Source organism: Chinchilla lanigera, unplaced genomic scaffold (genome assembly GCF_000276665.1).
Source record: "Chinchilla lanigera isolate Chin_1 unplaced genomic scaffold, ChiLan1.0 scaffold00033, whole genome shotgun sequence".
NCBI lineage: Eukaryota > Metazoa > Chordata > Mammalia > Rodentia > Chinchillidae > Chinchilla > Chinchilla lanigera.
Window position 1 is genome coordinate 16,401,328 of NW_004955434.1, and position 21,017 is coordinate 16,422,344.

Below are 21,017 nucleotides of genomic sequence, written 5' to 3' on the forward strand. Positions count from 1 at the left end.
TAAGCAAGAACTTCACAAAGTAGAATATCTAAATAATAAGCACAGGAAAAGTGCTCAGTAGCATTAGTCAAAAGGAAAATGCGAATGAGAATAATATGGTACTATAACATACTTCCTGGAATGGCTACAAGTGAAAAACAACATACTCAAAGCTCCAGAGATACCAAGTGAGAGCACTGAAGTGAACAACAAGAATTTTCATAGACTGTAGTGAGAAAGCAGACCTACTACCAGTTTAGAAAACAGTTTGGCAGAATCTACAAACGCTGAATACAGGTTGAGCACACCTAATTTTAAAATCCAAAATACAGAATTCTCCAAAACCAAAAATTTTTTGAACACTAACACAATGCTCCTAGTAGAAAATGCCAAACCTGGTCTCACTTGACAGCTTTAGTCAAAATACAGGAGCAGGAGCACTAAAAATAACGTGTAAGTTTACTTTCAGGCTATGTGTATACAGCATATAATAAGAAACATAAATGAATTTTGTGTCTAGACTTGAGTCTCATCCCCAAGATATGTGTACAAATAATCCAAAACCCCAAGGCCAAAAACCTGAAATCTGAAACACTCTACCACAAGTATTTTAGATAAGGGATGCTCACCCAACCTGTATGCCCTTTAAGTCCCAGAAATCTCATTTCTAAGTCAAATGCATGTGTATGGACATGCAAAGATATGCACTAGAATGTTCACAGCAACTTCACGACAACTAGACAAAATGCAATGAACACAATAGAGGACAAATATATTCCGTTATATTCATACAGCGGGAAATTAAAAAAAAACAACTACATGGATACACATAACAAAATGAACAAATCTTAAGACAAAGTTAGGCAGGCATGGTAATGCACACCTGTAATCCCAGCATTTAGGAGGCTGAGGCAGGAGGATTACCATGAGTTTAAGACTCCTTGGGCCATACACTGAGTTTAACACCAGTCTGAACTATATAGTGAGACCATGTCTCAAACAAAAAAGGAAAAGGGGAAAAAAAAGGACACAAGTAGACCAGCAGAAATATATATATATATATATATATATATATATATATATATATATAAAAGTTGAAATATTTATCTGTAAGATAGAAGTCAAAATAGTGAGTCCTTGGGAAAAGGGTTAAACCTAAGTGAAATGGGGAATGCTGGCAACTTTCTTTATCTTGACTTAGATAATGGTTACCTATGTATACTCAATTTGTAAAAATTCTGTAAACTATCCAATTATTCCCTCTACTGTATGTCATTTCTTAGCTGTATTAACATTTGCAAAATAAGACATAACTGGAGCACAGAAGTTGGGGTTTCTAATGCTACAGCACAAAAATGCTTCTCTTGAAGAGAACAGGAGGCACCAACAGCCTCTACAGATCAAGCTACACCTTCTGTTTGCAATTCTGAATTTAAGTTTTCATCAGTCTACAAGACTGATGAAATTAGGAGATTTTAAGCTTATAAATCACTTTCATCTTTTAAAATAATAAGAATTAACTCTGTAAAATTAATTTCATTCCAAAAGTACATTCAAGAGCATATGAAGAAGGCAATGTCTTAAATACTTTAACCATTTAAATATATGATGCATTTAATCTAACTCAATTAAATACTTTCAAATATGCAGATTCACTTGTCTAACTGCTGAAAATCATGGAAATACCACCTGTTTATATTCCGGCTACCCCTCCTGGGTTGTTAACTGAAAAGAAAGTTAATGTCATTAGCTCTCTTTCAATAGTTTCCATGAATCTTTCCAGAAGTACCTGAATAACTACAAAAATGATCATGTAGTATCAAACTTAATTTCCTAAAAACTTTTTTGTATACTATTGAAATCTATTCAGGGTCCTGTTATTTTTACTTATTCTGAATGTATAATAGTAAGAATAAAATGACTCAAATGCTTATATACATTTGATATTATATTTCTATAATTTAAAGTTTAAAATATATGCTATCTTGAATTAAGCAGGAAAAAATGGCCATTGCTTTTATAATCCTATTTTTAGCAGATTTTTAAAAAATTTATAAATTTCACTACTAGGGTTTGGTTTAATTGTTACCCATCAACATAATGACAAACAAGAAAAAAAGGTACTCTGGAGAATTTGCCATAACAGGTGCGCCTCTTAGAAATGCAGCTTTAAAAAAAATCTGCACCTTGTCTTCTCGTCTCACAGAGCAAGAAACATGCTTATTTTCTTGTGAATTTTAAAAAATGCTGTAAAACACACTCTGGAACTGATCCCAAATATGAAATGCAATGATGGATAGGATGCCGAGAGTATTCCATGAAATTAACACAGCACCTGAAATGGTGGCTATCGCCAGAAAAAAAACTAGCCATAATAGGACTCCGTTTCAAGTTTGGAACCTTGGGTAGGTCTCCTTTTCCATAAATCTGCCAGCAAAATACTGATTAGAGTACAGCACTGATGCATGATTGAGCAAGCAAACTCTCACACAGTAATTGATGGTGGCACTCGGATTTAATGATCCTTATTTTTAAAGCTAATTAAAGAAATTGAGTTGCATGTTCAAAGGGGATTAGCTTAATGTGACGAGACTATTTTGGACATAAAGTAGCTCATAGTTCCTGGACTAAATGAAGTACAAAATGGAGCTGTAAGTTATAAGAAAGGAAAACATTTTTCCATACGTAAGCATAATTTTATATTGAGACATTTTATTCATTCAGTATTTACTCAGCATCTAGAATGTGGAAGACATGGGGTCTGCGTGATAAGGACAGCAACGAAAGTGAGGAAACGCTCTCCATGACCCTATGAGAGGTTAGCTCACACAGCTACTAAGAAGGGATAACCCACTTTTCACAGCTGCAAATTCTCAAAAATAAAATGAGTAAGAAAACAGATAGTGGTCTAGAACCCATAATTTGTAGATATTCTTAAAGCAGTCTTTAAGTAGAATTGGCTGGTAAATTTAAAATAAAACGAGCACTCAATTTAAGCAGGAAATTTCTTACCTAAGAATGTTTAAGGAGTCACTCTCAACAATCAAATGTAAAGTCTGTGCACCTGCCCCTCTTTAGGTACAAGTGCGGAGCTTCAGTGGCATATTTGTCTTAAAAATCCCTGTGTTAAAATGGATAAATTACCAGCTATGAAAATCAAGATGGAAGGCAAAGAACACTTAAGCTTGAAGAAGGAGATGAATTCAAGAGTAGGTAAGACTCTTGACTTTTCCTTTTTGCTATTTACGGAGGCATACATGGACGATGACTAGACTCTCCAATGACAAGATCAAGTACAAATCTTTGTGTTTTTATGCGGTGTTGTCGATTGGCCACTTAACAGGTTACGTTATTTTACATTTTAGTATCCACTCAAATCTCCATTTATGAAGATTTTATTCATTCCTGATACGTGATACAAGTAAAAGACTTACTGAAATCAATCCACCATGCACACTGCACTAAAATGTGTTCTCAAGCAGAATAACGCAAATATTCTGTGCGTATTTTACAAATTACTTGTTTCGAGAAGGCCTAAAGCTTTAGAAATATTCTTAAGTGAAAAGATTAAGGTTCTCCCCAATTTCATAAAACATATATGGACATCTGAATAATGACACGAAAAAAATTTTCAAGTTAGTTCCAAACTCATTATTGTTGTAATTTTGTTCCAAACTCATTATTGTTGTAAAAAGAAACTTTAAGTTTACAATCTAAAAAAACCTTTAGATCCTACTGTGAAGTAAAACCTAGAAGTCTTTACCCTGTTCCCTGACCATCCACTGAGATTCTCATTTCAGAAAGCATGAATTCTTTTTCAAACTTGTTTGAGCTTTACTTGAAGATACCTTTATATTTTACTATTATTTATGGGGATAGAAGATATCCATGGTAGGTTAATAAAAAGATCACAAATTCTTTTTGGTTCCTCTCAGCAAGAGTAACAGTGTACTTCCCCACCACTTAAATCACTTTTAAAAGTTTCTAGTGAAATAGTAAAAACTGTTAGTTTTATAAAGTCTTCACCTCTGAGAGCACGTCTTTCAGTATTCTCTATGTTGAAATGGTAAATAAATATGATGCAAAAGAAAACTACAATGATTGTCTCAAGAGAAAGTACTGATTTTTAGCTGCAAGCTGAACTAGCCACTTTTTATGCATATCGTATTTGAGAAAAACTAAAAATCAAATTGTGATTATGCATACTGGAAAGATATATTCTCAGAAATAAAGTAAGCCTGCCAATTCAAGGACCACAGCTGATAGCAATTGTTGCCAATAATGTCATTTGAGATTTGAAGCAAAACTTACAATTTTGAAACACTTGTACCTATCACCTTGAGCTTCACACTGCTCCATATTTTAAAGATTTTGTTAAGATCTCAAGTGATATTAGCGAGTGTAATTTTTCATATTATATTATCAAATGTTTGATTTCTCCATTTTTCAAATTTTTTCAAACAGTCGAAGTGTTATAAAATATTGCCTGGGTAAAAGAAAAACACTAAAGAGCAAGGTAGACTAATATATCTTTTATCTGTTAAATATTTTATTCTATAATCAAAATAGGCATTACCAACCAGGTAACACTGTAGAAGACTACAGAATACCCACTGACTGGGTTTCAGGTTCCACATTTCAGCAAACCTTTAAGAAAGCACCCCAAGTTTTCATGCACTACCAAAGGAAGTTCTGCACAGCTATCTGGAAGAGCTAAGCTCCCTTTCCACACATCTGTGTGAGGCCGCAGTTTTTCCATATAGTTCAACGAAAGCTGCAGAAACAAATGAACCGATCCAGTTTTCTTCTATTAAACCCTGCATCAGACAGAAAGAACTATAAAGCAATGCCACTCTTATTTTAAACACGCAACGGGTTTCCTAGAATTATTTTAAGTGATGTAACATTCAAAGAATTTGTAAATTTCAGTTTCTGACACAGTAAGTATTGGTGGATACACTACATAACAAAAGCTCTTTGCAGTCCTTCATAAATATCCTAATTGGTCAGGAAACCAAGATGTTTAAAAATTTAAATTTCAATTAATGGAAGAAGCAAAAAGAAAGCAAACCAAGAGTTACTAGGTACATGTAAAACACTGGGCCTTTAAGATCCATGTTATTTAGTTCCTATTTTATAAATAAAGGGGAAAACACAGGTTTTTCACATAATATATAAATGATATATATTCATTTTAAGAATAAACTTAAAATTATCTACCAAAAATATCAGCAAAAGAAAAAAAATTGGGGATATGTCTCTCTCCAAATACTACCAGACTATATTGCCACAATCTGAGATCAGACAATCACAAGAAGCCCTGAACACACCAGGAAACCCTTAAATTATGTTCAGTATGGTATTTAAGAAGAAAATAAAGAAAAAACTAATACAGCCCTGTAAGTGTGACTTAGACACTCCTGTCAGCTTGCCTGGCACCAAATTCCAGCCTCAGCATATAATCTCTATATGCGTCCAGTTCCCTATCAGGAAAATAGAAAAACTACTACCTACCTTATAGCATTACGCTAATGATGAAATGAGCAATGATAGCCAGAACAGTTCCTGGCACATGGTAAGATACGAACAACACAGGATGATGACGGTGATGCTGTGGGTAAGGATGGACGGCACGTTTTTCAGTACAATCTCTAAGAAAAAGGTCTAGTGTCCAAAGTAACTCTAGCCATTCAGTTAAGCTAGTATGTTAAAATTTAATTCTCTGGCAAGGAATGATAAACATTTAACAAATAACACTTTCTAATGTTTAAGAATACTCACAGGCACATTAATTCAGCAATCATTTTTTTGAGCTTGAGTAACGTTTCACGTAAAGGGATTCAAAACTGAACACAGCATGGATCTTACCTCCAAAAAAGTAAATGAACTTCAAACAAACCTGAAATAAAATGAATTCTAAAGCTTGCTTTTATGCTAGTTAAGAACAAATGGCAAGCAGAACCCAGCCTATACACCACGGCTTAGGCATGTGTGTTTATGCATATTTGCAGAATAGCTTTTCTTTATTTAAATCTCAACAATTCTGTTTTCTTAGTCAAACTTCCAAGAGAAGAAAATTCAAGAAATGTAGTTTGACCAAAAATAATATTCTTATCAAAGTATGCTGACATTTTCTACATCAGGGTAGAAAAATTAAGTAAATTCATCCATTTAAAATGCCAAGGAAAACAGTCATATAAACAGAAAATATAGACAAATGATGTTGGGATTTTGTTCGATGTTTTTCCTATTAGTCTCACATTTCCAGAAAAGAAATAAAACTAATTTATTGTTCACAATGTAATCAGGGGAAAGTAAGATAAAATAAAATAATAAAAATAAAACCTACAGAAAAACACAGGAATGGGCACATGAGGATGGATGTTATTTGGATACTCTGTCTCTATTCCTCTGTGCTCTTTATCCACTTAATTCAACGTATTATTAAAGTCTAGCATAATTATACATAAAATCAGGAAGAAAGTTCTGGTTAAGAAGACTGATTAAAATTGGGTGAAATAAATTTAAGAGAAATGGAAAATCTTAAGGAGTTTCAGATTATAAAACATTTGGTTTAAAGGCGCTTCTCTTTAGGAGGGCCATTAACTTATTTTTATTTTCACCTCACTTGTTCTTTTATGTAGATAACTGAGTATTTCCACAATGGTGTAAGTTAAAAGTATGTAAAGCACTGGCTTTAAGATCAAAGTCCAAAATTCTTCACCAAAATTTGCCAATTAATAATGGTGTAGTCCAGGTTTAAACTGCGTGACCTCTCTAAGCCCCAATTTCCTCACTGGGAATAATGAAGAAAAAACCCTCACATTATACAATCGACAGACTACTTAAATGAGACCAAGTCCACAGCATATAAGCACTCCTCAAAGGTAGTTGTTGTTGCTACAGCTTCAAATGTGAAACCATCCACTAAATCTATTGCTCTTAAATTCTTGGTTAAAAAAAAAATAAAAAACTCATGTAGGTTATATCCAGCAAATGTCATGTTTTTTTATTTCTTTTCTTCAAAGGCTATTTAACTTTGTTACAAAAATACCATACAATTAGCACCATTTGTTGTTTCAGACACGCACGCATACCCAATAGCAAGATGGTGCTGTATTTTAATGCAGCACTGTATAAAAAGCTTGAACAGTGCCTTCTTGCCCAGGAAAAACAAGAAAAAGAATTCTAGTTCATTCAACGGTTCTATATTTACAAACTTTCAGTTAAAGGAACAAACATTTAAAAGCTGTTATTGTACCAAAAATAAAGTATTCAAAATTCCTACAGTAAATAAACTTTATGGTAAATGTAAAAACATAAGAATCACTCCTCTCTTAATTTGTCCTAGATAACGCATATTACAGTCTCAAGAAATACAAAAGGTATTTTTTTTGTTGGGTGTAAAACTATTTCAGGAATAAAGGTGTATCATAAAAAATTTCACAGGTAAAAATCTTTTTTTCATTTTCATAAACAACATCCTTTGGGAGGAGTTCTATTATATTTTTAGATAATTTCCATTAATGGGGTCAAGGTGTATTTCCTTGGTTTCTGTCCTCCCTTCCCCCAACACCACATCATAATTTAACCTAGACATTCTTGGGGGACACTAGTCATTTCCCCTTCACTGATGGCAAGCCTACAGATGAACCATCTTCGCCTCACTCCCAATTGAGAAGGCAGAAAGAGAGTCACATTTTAGTCAGGTAGTAAGTAATAAAGCTCAATAAACACAAGCATTTCTGCTCTTTAAAACATAAATCACACAAAACAGTATCTTTCAGATTACCAAAATTAGAACAGAGAAAAGCAAGTGCCCAGTTACTGATATTCCTGATCTTCCTATTAATCTAAAAACAGTAAATATAAGAAAATATCAGAGCTGCTGATGCTACCACTTAAAAGAACACCCCTCACCACTTTGAGCACAGAGCTGATTTAACAGTCTTGGAAGTCTGTATCTACAGAGCTGGCTTTTCAGATTTCCCTCAGGCCAGTGCTAATGCTACCTAACATTCTTCACTTACTACAGATACTCAGACTGACCCTCTAAAGTATATACTGCTCACCTAACTGTCTAATTTTCTAAAATTTGCTACTGTTTAAGACAGAGCATCAAAAAGAGTACACAACACAGAACGTGTGTTATGTACATTACATCACACGCTTGTCAGTAGGAAAACCATGGTGGATTAGGCCCTGATGTTTTAATCTTGGTGTTAGGAAGATGAAAGGAACATTCCTTTGGAGAACAATCCATATATTTTACAATGACATTCAAAAGTGTCACTTACCAGCATGTTGTTAAAACCCTTACCTTAAATTTTGTTATGTTTATTACAATTAAAAATGTGGAGAAGTACATAACACTGACTAAAACATTTAACAGAAGGATTAGAAGATAAAGTGGATGTAATTTCCTAGAAAGGGGAATGCAATAGATCAAAACTAAATAAAAACAAAGGAAGTCTTTACCTCAGTAAATCCTTCACAATCTGATACCAGACACTTTCCTCTTGTATCAGTGCCCCATATATAACCTAATTGTTTTCGGAACACTGGCCCGCACATGATTCTCTACACGGTTCTCAAACTCAGCACTGCAGACCTTACAAATCCATCACTTCCTTGTTGTGGCTGGCTGCATTACACACGGAAGGATGTTTAGCAGCATCCCTAACCCCTACTTGTTCTGTATCTGTAGAGCTCCATCATGTTCCAGTTACCGCAATCAAAACTGATCCCAGACACGGCCACGTGTCTCTTGGGGAGGAACAGCACAAAATCACCCTCAGGTGAAAGCAACTGTTCTATGCCCTTGTCAATATTTCTCCCTTTATCTCTGCAGAAAATTTTCAGCCATCTTTCAAGACCCATCTTAAATGGTGTTACCTCTAATCTGAAGCTCCCTTTTAGTGAAAATTAAGTACAGTAATTCCCTCCCCTTATAACCATTCTCCTTCCTGGTTCCCTGTGTTCTACATCTCATTATTGAGATTTTATTGCTTTCAGGTGTTCAACAAAGGCTTCTCAATAAATAAATATGAGCCTTTCCTAAATGGATCCACGTGAAAATATCCCCATTACCAAGAGAAAGTTTGATTCACCGAACGTCTTACAATGAACTATACCACCCTTAAGTTCTTTTTTGTTTGCCTTTGATCCTGAGAAGCTGAAATTAAATGACACCCTTAGTTTTAGTAACCGAAAGTTTTACACATGCAGGTCTTTGATAGTCTTATATAATATCTTTGTTGCCGTTTCGCTTTTCCTTGCTGTCTGTTGTTCTTTCTTTTTTTGGCAGGCAAATGTTCTACCATTAATCTACATCCCCAGTCAACAGCTTGAACTTTGAAGTTATCATTATCCATTATGTTTTACCACAGAAGTTGTTTCGAAGTTTTCTTTGGAATGTGAATAGGTAAAACTTACAAAAACATACAAAACTTACAAATAGAAAAATAGAACAAAATGTTATACCATGAAGACTGTACTTTACGAATAAAAATGAACATTAAATAGTAAGTTCCAATTTTGATTCTCTGTTAATCCAGTATCTCTCCAATTAGTTTAAGAGATATCATAAATGTTCAAAGAAAAACTTGACTTAATTTGTGTACATGTATCTCAATGAAACGTGTATAAGCCAACACACTTTTGGAGGAAAGTGAAGAACCAGAAAGCAGGAAATATTAAACAAACAACAAAATAATAGAATGTCACACTTCAGAAAGGCTGGAAATTATTGAGAAGAAGAGACCTCCTGAACATTCTGTGCCCCAAAGCTCACCTTCTACACAACACCTTTTGTATCCTGAGGCATCCACATTATTTCTCAAATCTTAGAACTGGTCTGTATTGCCACAGCTTTAAAAATAATAGTAGCAATCTCAATTTGTAAGTACTGGCCCTAAATTTGTACTAAAATTAATAATCTCATTTAACAGCATTTCTACAAACACCTTGAGCGCCTGGGGGTTTACAAATAACTTAGGGTTAGAAGATTTATTTAGTGCCTGTGGTCAATTCATAAGGCAAGGAGATTAATCAGGAAAGGAGTATCCACCTGTACTGGACTGAGAAACTTCAGAGAATAAATATGCAAATCCAATATTCTCAAGGCTGACAAGTTTCTATTATTAAACTGCTCACATGTTTATTTCCCCCACAAGGGCTGGATTTTTGTCCTGAATGCAGTAAGCCCTTCAGTTATTAGCTGTGATGACTAGGTGACAGTGAGGACACTACTTGAGAATTCGCATTTGACAGATCATTGACACACACAGTTCCTTTTTTCCTCTCTCTGCTTAAACAAGAATGGGGTAATAGGAAATGAACAGGAGCTATTAGAGATTATTCAGGTTTAATAGCACATATCCTTTTAGCTGGCAGACAGAACAATATACAATGTGGCAGAGTTAAACAGAGGCATCAATTATACTCTCAGACCTGTTAATATTTTTGACAATATTTAAATAGCACATCCCTTCAGGGCATGGCTTTTTTGCCCTCTCAGTTACACACCTGTCAAGTGTTTAATTTGCCAAAGGGAAACAGTTTGATTTCTAAGGGCAGTCTTAATACTGAAGAAGCAAATTGCAAAAATTAAACATTATTGAATAAAAGTAATGAGAAGGATCTGAGGGAAAAACATTGCAGGCTTAATTCAACATGGCATGTCAGCATCTGTCAGTACGCAACAACATGATCATGTTCTCAGTATGCTGCATGTACCAGTGGGCATTTCAATTACGTGCTCCCTTTGGTTCTCAAGAAGACGGGAAAATGACGGAAAGGAAAAAAGGGGAAGTCAAATTTTCTAGTGATAGTAAAACAAGGTGGAAACAGTAGCTTGTACCTGTTTTGCACGTACAATTGTACATTTAAAAACATAATCTGGGCATAAGGTAGCCAATAAAAGCTAGCCAGTGCTAAGATTTGTGTCGTCTCTGGTTTAAAAGTACAAAACAAACTGTGTTCCTTAGGTGCATTAATTATTACGTTACAATTATTAAACTAGCAGTTGGTAAATCTAACATGATGAAGTCTAGAATATTTAATTTAAATGTTGAGATAGAAGATAACACAGCTTTTGAAATATTACTCTAATCATCAGGGGGGAAAAAAGCTGGTAAAAAACCAGAACTGAATTAGTAAAGAATGGAGATTCAAGTGAAAAATCACAGAAAATTTGAGACTTTGTCAACATCAAACTCTTGACTCTTGGAGTCAAGTTCCTACCCTTAAAAATGAAGAAAAAAAAGATACAAGATAGGCCACAGAGCCAGAACAAGAACAGGGCTGTACCTGGGAGCCAAGGAAACCTAGCCTGGCTCTGTCCTTACAAATAAGCCACTTGCCATCTCTGAACCCCTGGGAGAAACAGGATCTGAACTGCATGTTTGCCTTGGCCCATTTTGAGTGTTACTTTTCTCTCGTATGTGAAAAGTGATTAAGGAGACAAAAGTCCAAAGATATGTGAGAAATGCCAACATAATTCACAGATCTCAGAACTTAGTCTTAAAATATATGATTAATAAAACAATGTCATACTATATCAGTCACAGAATAGGAAGTTTCATGATTATACATAATAGATTTCCAAGCAGACTTCATCTGAGTCATGTAGGACCCAAATACCAGTAAATCCCCACATCACGAAGATTGAAGTTGCAAACTGTGACATATATGAAAGGACATCCTATTATCACAGAATTAGCTCACCAGGTCTACCTTACCATTTTAAGGTAATTGTAAAAATAGTTTATTTATAGTTGTACTGTACTGGACCTTTTAAGATAACTGTAAAAGTAAAAATAATTTATTTACAATAGTTTTGTGTGTGCGTTTGGTTTTTTAATGCTCTACTTTATACATATATATGTCAAAGGTATAAGACGCACTTTGTGGGACTTATAAATCCAACTTAAGAATGTCCTCCTAGAAGCAAAGGTGTTCATAAATCAGGGATTTAACTGTATTGGAAATGTAAATTAAACTCAATCGGTGTCTTTGTCTTCCCCTTCCATTAAACAAAGCCCACAGAAATACGCATGCCCTTCCACAAGGCGGACTCCCAGGAACTGTCACGAGTTACCCACTAGACCAGCAGCAGAGATTTTAACAGCATCTGCTGGTAGTCTTTGTTTCAACTGTCCTCTCATTTGAATCATACTTTCACTCAGTACCGTAAGCAGAAGACATCTGTTTAACTCCTTTACAATTCTACATCATAATTACACTTACATTCAGAATACTGGTTTCTCAAAAAGCTTACCAATCCATTCTGAAAATCAGTAATGAAAACCAGTCCTTTTGATAACCTGCAAAAGGGATAAATGCAACCCAACTACATAGAAAAAAACACACTATAAATTCATGATGTGACTTTCAAACCCCAAGCAAAATTCGCTACAGAAAAATAGCTTTGAAGATTCTTCTTGATTTACTGTTTTGGGGACAGGTTGAAAGGCTACAGAGTTATGTAGCTAAATTAAGATGTTACATAACCCTAAACCAATTCTTTCTCTAATACTACGATTTGTTCTTTTGCATTTGGCACAGTTGTAGTTTTTAATTGGAGCTGTTCTTTCGCTGAATTATGAAATTATCCCTCAAGTTTCATTTCTAACCTTTTAAGGGAGAATATCTGCTAGCAAATCATCCATAACCATTAATTAAATTAATGCTAAAAACATGAGAATGAGAACTGACATGAAGGCATAATTAGACTGATTTCAAACCTTGTGACGATAAGAACTGTTTTAAAAATATTTTTCAAAAACCCGAGAAATGCTGATTAAATTAAGTAAGTTCAAAGAACATTTGACTTCAGTTTCATTCTGTCATTGGGATATGTTCAATTTTAATATATGTGCTCAAACTTTTTAATGTTCAGAATTTTTACAGGAAAAAACTGTTACATTTAAAAGTTCTAATGTTTATCACCATCTGATGCTGTCATGGAAGCAATTGCTACTTACACTCTTTTAAGAAGTGAGAATTGCAATTCCTCTAACTGATGACAATGTAATTATTTCTATTCCTGTCAAAACAGAGGCGAATTCCCTTCCTTACACACCTGATTACACATGCAAATCCAGGCTTATCTGAAATCTTGTAAGTAAACTAAATGTCTGAATCTGAATGAGCAAGATCACATGAACAGTGAGCCTCGTGATGACAGGAACCAAGCCTACAGCCACTCACCCTAATACTTTTACTATCCCTGTCTCTTGTAGGAACTCAGTCCTCAGCACCCACACAGCTTTCAACACAGTGTCACATCATCTGCAACACACAGCAACAACCCTGACAAAAATAACTGGAGGAGAAAAGCAACAGTGAATCCGAATGTCTTGTTTGGAGATTTAAATGATTGCATTTACATGTACAAAAAACACTCTAGAAAAACACAAGCCTTTCTTCCCAAGAGCTACCCCACACTGAGAATGCAGGCCCCCTCAGTGAGGTCCTACCTGGTCTTTCAGCTGCTGCACTGAGGCCTGTAGACTCAGAATCTGACTGAAGAGAGGGCTCTGCAGCACTGACTTCAGAAGGCTTAGCTTGTCTTCATTTGCTACATCGCCTCGTTCTCGGAGCTTGGCTTGTAAGCGCTCTGCTGCCTGTAGGGCCCGATTTTTGTCTAGTCCAAAGAAGAGCACTAGTTAATAACAGTATTGAAAATATGCTAGTCAAACCTATGAGGACCCCATGCTTATAGAAATCCTAAAATTGTTCCTTTTGAGCCCACAAAATTTTCTCTTTTTACCTAAGTACAAAATTAAAGTACAAAAAATTTTAATGGAGTATAATAGTACCAGAAGTAGACAGTTGAGTACTTTGTGATACTTTAAATATCTTTCCTCAAAATTAAACAGCAAGTTAAACAGTGTTGTGACTTGTATCTAGATATCCCCCTAAAGCCTCACGCAGCCTTAAGTATGGTCTTTTCAGAGATGGCTGGATCTAGAGTATGTGACTGATTCATGAGGCAATGACAGCACTAAGGGTGCTAGGATTAAAGCTGTGAGTGCTATCTGCCCTAAAGGCAGGTAGCCTGGCCACAGTATAAGGGACAGAAAGAGGCTTGCTGCTAGTTGCTCGGCGCTTGTCTCTAGGATGTGTCGCTTGCTTGCTTCTGCTGCCTTCTGCCTGCCATGAACTGTTGCTCCTCTGCCATGCACCTCTCCCAAGGTATCCTGCTTAGTCCAACTATGGACGGAGACTTCTGCAGACTGTGAGCTAAACAGCCTCTCTTCCTTTAACTTTGGGTGTTGGGTATTTCCTCTCAGCAATGAGGAAAGCACCCAAGAGAAACAGTATGTATACAGACGCTGCAAATCAATCTAACTGGATGATTCACGTGGGGAGTCAACTATCAAAGTACCCTTCAAACTTTGAAGTATCTTGTGAGATTTTGCTTAAAAGCAGAGAACTGGGCACAACATACAACACATATGTAAATATTCTATTTAATTTGGGGGAAAGATATTTCAATGAATAAAATGGAACAGTTTTGAAAGAACATATATTATTCTGATACGCATCCAAGTAAATTGAAAATTATAGAATGCTCTGCTCCTTAATATATAAAACTGTTATATTTTAGATGTTGTGATTCATCAAATACAATATCCATAGCTACTTATTAATGAGTTAGACTGCTAATTTTTCTTATATATAAATAAAACTTTATGTGTCTTTTTAAGAAGGGAATATATTAAAAGCTTGTAAAGTCACAAACTTAATTCAGGTTATATATACTTTAACTCCTATGCCAGCTGTTTCAACTCTTTTACAAAAATTATACAAACCAAATGATCTGTGATCATGAAAATGCTGAATCACTATTTCTAAAATATAAGAATTTTATATATTAAGAAACAAAACATTCTATAATTGAGAATTTATAGAGAAATATATCAGAGTAACATATGCTCTTTCAAAATCATTTGATTTTATTCACTGAAATAGCTCCCTCTCCCTGTCTTAGTTACTTCTCTCTCTTTGCTGAGATAAAATACCTGTTGCCCAAAATTAATGACAGAAAGGTGTTATTCAGCTCATAGTTTGTAGAGGCTTCAGTCCATTTCAGCTGGCTCCAAGGCAGGGTGGTGTGGCAGAGGGCAACAGTTCATGGCAGCAGAAGTCAGCAAAAGAAACAAGAGCAAAAAGGGCGAAGCAGTGGAGAGAAGACTCTTTCTGTGCCTTATATTGTATGCAGACTACTCAACCTAGGGCAGTGTAGCACTCACACCCATAATCCCAGCACTAGACCAATCACAAATTCTAGATTTAGCCTCCTCCAAAAGTCACACCCCTATGACTGCATGAGGCTTTCAGGGCACATCCAGACACAAACCATAACACTCCCCAAATTAAATAATATATTTATATGTTTCAAATTAATCCAATTCAAGTAATTATTAAGCACCTTATATATCAGGCACTAAGTTGCCATGGTAAATATTTTGACTATGTCCTAATAGTCCTAATACCTTACTTGCATGTTTCTTGCAGTCATTACAAGAGATAACTTTCCACAGCTCCAACTCTGAAATTATGCAGAAATGGGGTAATTGAAATATGAATTTATCATAAATTCACATATATACACAGATTAAAATAAATATTTTCCCATGCAAAAATCTTACAGCAAGTATTGGTAAGACACAGATGAGAATTTTGTTCTGATGATATTTCCCATGATATCTCAGAATATAAATCTATTAGTAATTTTCATGGCAATTCATGAAAGATGTAAAACTCAGTAAAAGCTAATCGAATAAATAAAAGAAATGGCTCAAATTACTCTGCATTTCCTCTCCCCTCCTTCTTATGAGGGACTTCCCTGTGCAAGCTAATAGTCTTTATGACATCTGAATTCAGTATACAGGGGAGGAGGAAATGTACTGATATGTGTTTTTATGATCAGAACCCGGCACAAAAGTCACGTGATCACAAAAAGACTCCTTTTTCCTTTACTGCCACCTATTCTTCGTTTGCCCTCCATAACCAGCCAAGGAATCAAACATAACCATTAAGGTGCCAGAGTGAACTCACAGACACATTCCAACCTGCATATGCAACAACCTATCTGGACTAGATAAGGAGTTGGGCTGGCAGATGAGTGCAGGTCTGTATCACACCTCACATACCTGTAAGTAGTTTTCAAAGCTAATTTCTCTAAAACTAAACAACAGGGGAAATTAACACAATTAACACATGAGCTTGAGCTATTTGGATATTTCAACCTAAACTTATGTAGAAATTAAAATGCCTTAATGAAGTTTTCTAGCCTAAGTGCTTATCACTGATCTCTTATATTAATTAAAGCAAGAGCTCAGTGGTATTTCAACTGCCACAAATATAAGAGAAAAAAGGATGATCTTCTTTCAGTATCAAAAATGCTATTAAACTTCCTGGTGCCATCCAGAAAAATATATTATATTAACATGAACTAGGTCCAAAAATCAGAATTGAATGTATATTAAATTTTATTAAGACCCATAACTGAAGCACATATTATGTTTATCTTTGCTTACAAAGGATGTGTTTTTTATAATAGGAAAAATTCCCAAGTACAGAAATGCATTATTGCAATACAATGCTCATGGTTAAAACTCTAAATATGTTATTATAGGCAGAATCCTGCTGTGCAGAAAATACTATATTCAGATATCCCAGTGGAAGGAGTTTCAATTCTTACACAGAGAGAAAGAAAGTCATGAGGCAGTGAGACAGAAAGGGTGAGGAGCGTCTTACCTATGGTTTCCAACATTTTTTTCAAAGTTCAGTGTTTTCCTCTATCTTGATTAACAACACCAACTAAAGTGGAACCCTGGGAAGAAAAGAAATAAAATGAAACGTTTATGTTTTGTCAGAACTTTAGAACTATATTCTAAAACTATCCTACAAAGCATCTGTTAAAATTTTATTGGTTTAACCTAACATTGTTCTCTTTATAGACAAAAAATACTTTATAACTTATTCAAATGATATGTGCTCCCAATAATATTTGCATAACAAAGAAGGCATAAGTTCTGTTTAAATAAGATGGTAGATGCTTCCAAAATACTTCCTTAAGAGGCTCTCAACATAGAATATTGTGATCTCAGATTAATGTACAGATCCTTAACCGCGGAGTAAGGAGTGTACTTGAGAGTACGTAAGAAATTTGAAGGAAAAATGTTAAAAAGAAGCTACATTCTTGTCCTGAAATGTTTACAGCCTTAACTGGGGAAATAATATACACACACTCATTCGAAAAGAATGATGACATAAGCCAGTGTACTGACCACTGGAAGATAACACATTAAATCATGGATTAAAAATGGGATAAAAGAAAGTATAGCGTTAAATGTTTCAAAGGTTTTTAAAATACCCTCCCATTGACTGTAATCCTCCCATTCAAAGAAAACACTTCTCACTTTCTTCAATCCACGACGATCTCATCTTCCTCTAACAATGCTTACGGAGATTCTTTTCATGCAGCTCTGCAGTGCACACAGATCTGCAGTGCCAATGTCCACATCGCTGACCCTGTCCAGTCTGTGCTGGCCAACAGCTCTGTGCCGCTGTCTCCACAGCAGTATCTACCTTTGCCTCCCAGAAAATCCCGAAGTCACTGGGAAGCCAGCTGATCGTTCTAGTGAGGAACAGGAATGTATCCACACACAACCTCATTCCTCCACCAGAAGATGAGACAGGTAACTTCTGTGAGGAAAACAAACGGCTTGCCTAGACCCTCTTTGAAGGGAATACACATGGTGAGAAAAGAAGTGGGAGATGCGGACGGGCACATGTACAGAACATCAGTGCCTACAATCTGCTCTCTAATAAAAGAACAGTACTTATGAATTTCCTTATCCCAGTTAGAGGACACTACTGAAAACATCAGCTTCCTCCAGCCAAATGCCCAAATGCTGGCACGTGATTTTAAAAGTGCCTTGGTTTCAAGAAAAGAGGGTACTGGCTCTGACTTCTCACACACTACATCGTAGTGTGGGCTTGAGCAAGGGACCAATCACTTCAACTTCGTTTTCCCAGAATATATTCATCTGGAATCTTGTGATAAATGAGATAAAGAAATTATGCCAATGTACAGCTCACAGAATACCTCATAACTATAAAATATACATCTAAGACTAATGCTGAGCCCTTACCCAGATAGTCATCAAGAGTCGAATACAGACAGATCTTAAAAATAAACTCACAATATTTTTAATTCTTATTTAAGGATTATACAAGGATTATATTAATTCTTACTAAGGGTTACATAATACTCCGTAAAATAGCATAGTGGTGTCACCTGTGCATAATCCCAGCACGCTGGGAGGCTGAAGGATGAGGTTCACAGTCCAGGCAATTGTCTCAAAATAAAAATTAAAAACGAGGCTGGAGATGTCGCTCAGCATAAAGGCCCCGGGTTCATCCCCAGTACCACAAAAAATAAATAATTAAGTGAAATACGATACTACTAGGTACCTTCTTCAACAACTGCCTTCCAATAATAAAGAAATGAAGTAAGGGCCCCTAACACGAGACATCCGGGGTCTATTCATGTGCACCTGTCTAATTAAGCCGCCAGCGCGATGCATGGGAGCAATGGCCAAGCACGGCCCGAGGGTCTGACGGCCCAGCCACTACCTGCCTACAAGCCCTGCTCAGTTAACTGTATTTGCTGAACGCAAATCTTTTTACAAATGAATACCATTTACGAAGTATTTAAAGAAAAAGATTACATGTATTAGGGCTTGGTATGTACAATAAAATTTAGCATCATCCATTTTCCCCTATGAAAACTTCGTTCAGAAAGACAGGCAGCATTCAGGACAGGGAGAGGCAGCTGACGAGCTGAGAGGCTACTAATTTATGAAGGTGCAGAGGAATTAAAGCAGGCAGCCGCCAACTAGAAAAACACGCTGTCTAGAGCTCACCTATGAGTCAGTTACGGAGAAAGAGAATTACACCCCTTCCAAATAAAAACACCTATCGTATAGGTTTGAAACATAAAACCAATTCAGCTGCAAGGTATGGGCAGCAGCTCTTAAATAAAAGCACTACCACTGTGGATGCCAGTCACTCTTTTAAAGTATAGTTCCACTGTTTCTCTCTTATGTTCTCACGCCCATAAATAAAAACAGCTTTTGGAGGTTTCCAAGGAAATTTATCAGAGTAGTCATGGCAAAGGGATAAGAGTTTAAAAAAATTGTTCTGTTGTATGTACTTTACAAATCATTGCTAGGTCTGTCAAAGAAAGATAAGTACACATATGTTTAAACAAATCATTTTAAAAAATCCAAGTTTTTAAACCATCAAGAAAACACCTCTTTATAATAATATTCAAAGTACATTTGAAAATATGGCTAACAGTCTGGGAATATAGCTCAGAGGGAGAGCACTCGGACCGATCCCTGGGTTTGATTCACTACCAGCACCCAAAAACAAAAAAAAAAGGTTGGTACATTTCAAGGTACTAAATCCCTGGACACAAGCATTAACAATATTCCAATGGTATACACTAGCTCACCAGCTACTATTCATGTATTCTGCTCTTATATCACTATTTCGTTATAATTCACCCTGAAGTCTGTTTTAGTAACCATGTACACAGAAGCGTAAGAAACATCCATAAGGTCTCAATGCATTCTGAATCTATCAGGCATATATTACATCATGAGAGGAAGGACCCTGACCATCTTGTTCCCCACAGTGACTTCTAGTGCTTCCTATAACATTCTTTCCATCCTCCAGATAAGACAACAGAGGAAAGTTTAAAGTCCTACTCAAAGTCACCAAGTAGTAAGCAGGAGAAGCTGGAATTTGAAACAAATCATGCCCGATTTCAAAGACTACACTTTTCACACCAGCTGATATTTTCCAAACAGCCTTGAAAAAAAAAAAAAAAAAAAAAATCACATGGTTGAAATATATTGTCAAATTTGAAAAAAAAGGTGCAAAACAATGTATGAAGTTGTTACTTCTTGTATAAAATAAGAGAAAATGCTTGTGCAAGTAAAAATCAATAGGTGTATGTAAAGCATAAGCAGTATGTATGTAAGTAAAAAACTAACAGCATATGCTTATAAAGCATAAGAGGCACATGTTTATAAACTCTTTCTGCAAAGTTTTCAAAGACACTAATAGTGAACAGGATATGACAGAGCCAGAAAATGATGAAATTTACTTTCATTGCATTCTTTTTCAATATCTTAATACAGCTTAGCCAGATTTAGTAAATAAAAATACATTTGTCTAAATTTGATTTTCAAATTGTGCACAGGGGCGCACTCCTATAATTCCAGTCCTCAGGAGGCTGAGGCAGAAGGATAGCCGTGAGCTTGAAGCCAAACACAAGTACATAGTAAGACCCTGTCTCAAAAAAACTTTAAATTTTCAGATAAATGAATAATTTTTAATGTACATCTCCAAGAATATCTGAGTTATATTAAAATCTAATTTATGTGAAATTATTTATCTGAAATAATTTTATCTGAATAAAATTTTATCTGAATAAATTTATCTGAAAATTATCTGAAATTCAAGTTTAATGTGACATTACTTGTTATTTTATCTGGCAACCTTATTATGTATGTATTTGGCTAGAAAAGTAAAATTTAAAAAATCATTTTTAATTTAAAGTGTGTGTTCCTCCTGTCATTATGACCGAGTTGTCAAATCCTTAACAAACCTCTGAAGACTTCCCTGTGACCACAGGATTCCCCAATAACCAGTTGATGCCGCTAGTTTCAGGAGATAAATATCAAACAATATTTGGTGTTACTAAGAAACAGAAACTGACTAGTAATCACCTTACTTTCCAACAAGTTGTACTATATGTAGCCACAGCTTTTACGCAGTATAGAATCGGTACCTCCACAAAAATCCTTTGGCTCCATGCAGATTTCACAGCAACTAATAAATGAAAATGTATTTTGTTTTTGTTTTTTGTTTTTCTCCGGTACCGGGAACTGAACTCACGACCTTGCGCTTGCCAGGCAGGCGCTTTTGCCGCTGAGCTAAATCCCCAG

The 21,017-nt window shown here is 35.5% G+C and overlaps 1 protein-coding gene across 9 annotated transcripts in view; it reads right to left on the reverse strand.

Moving 5' to 3' along the window:
* The window catches only part of Mpdz (multiple PDZ domain protein), a 147,731-nt gene that overhangs the window by 117,205 nt on the left and 9,509 nt on the right, over positions 1 to 21,017 (reverse strand). For 6 of the 9 annotated variants that reach the window (XM_013516315.1, XM_013516316.1, XM_013516320.1 and 3 more), the window contains exons 2-4: positions 16,750 to 16,825; positions 15,488 to 15,538; positions 13,461 to 13,627 (exon numbers count right to left, since the gene is read on the reverse strand). In XM_013516315.1, the coding sequence (XP_013371769.1) occupies positions 13,461 to 13,627; positions 15,488 to 15,538; positions 16,750 to 16,765 (234 nt within the window). In that variant the 5' untranslated portion in view covers positions 16,766 to 16,825. Of the gene's footprint in view, positions 1 to 13,460; positions 13,628 to 15,487; positions 15,539 to 16,749; positions 16,832 to 21,017 lie in introns of those variants that run through there. The other 3 variants (XM_013516322.1, XM_013516317.1, XM_013516318.1) reach the window with 2 other exon arrangements.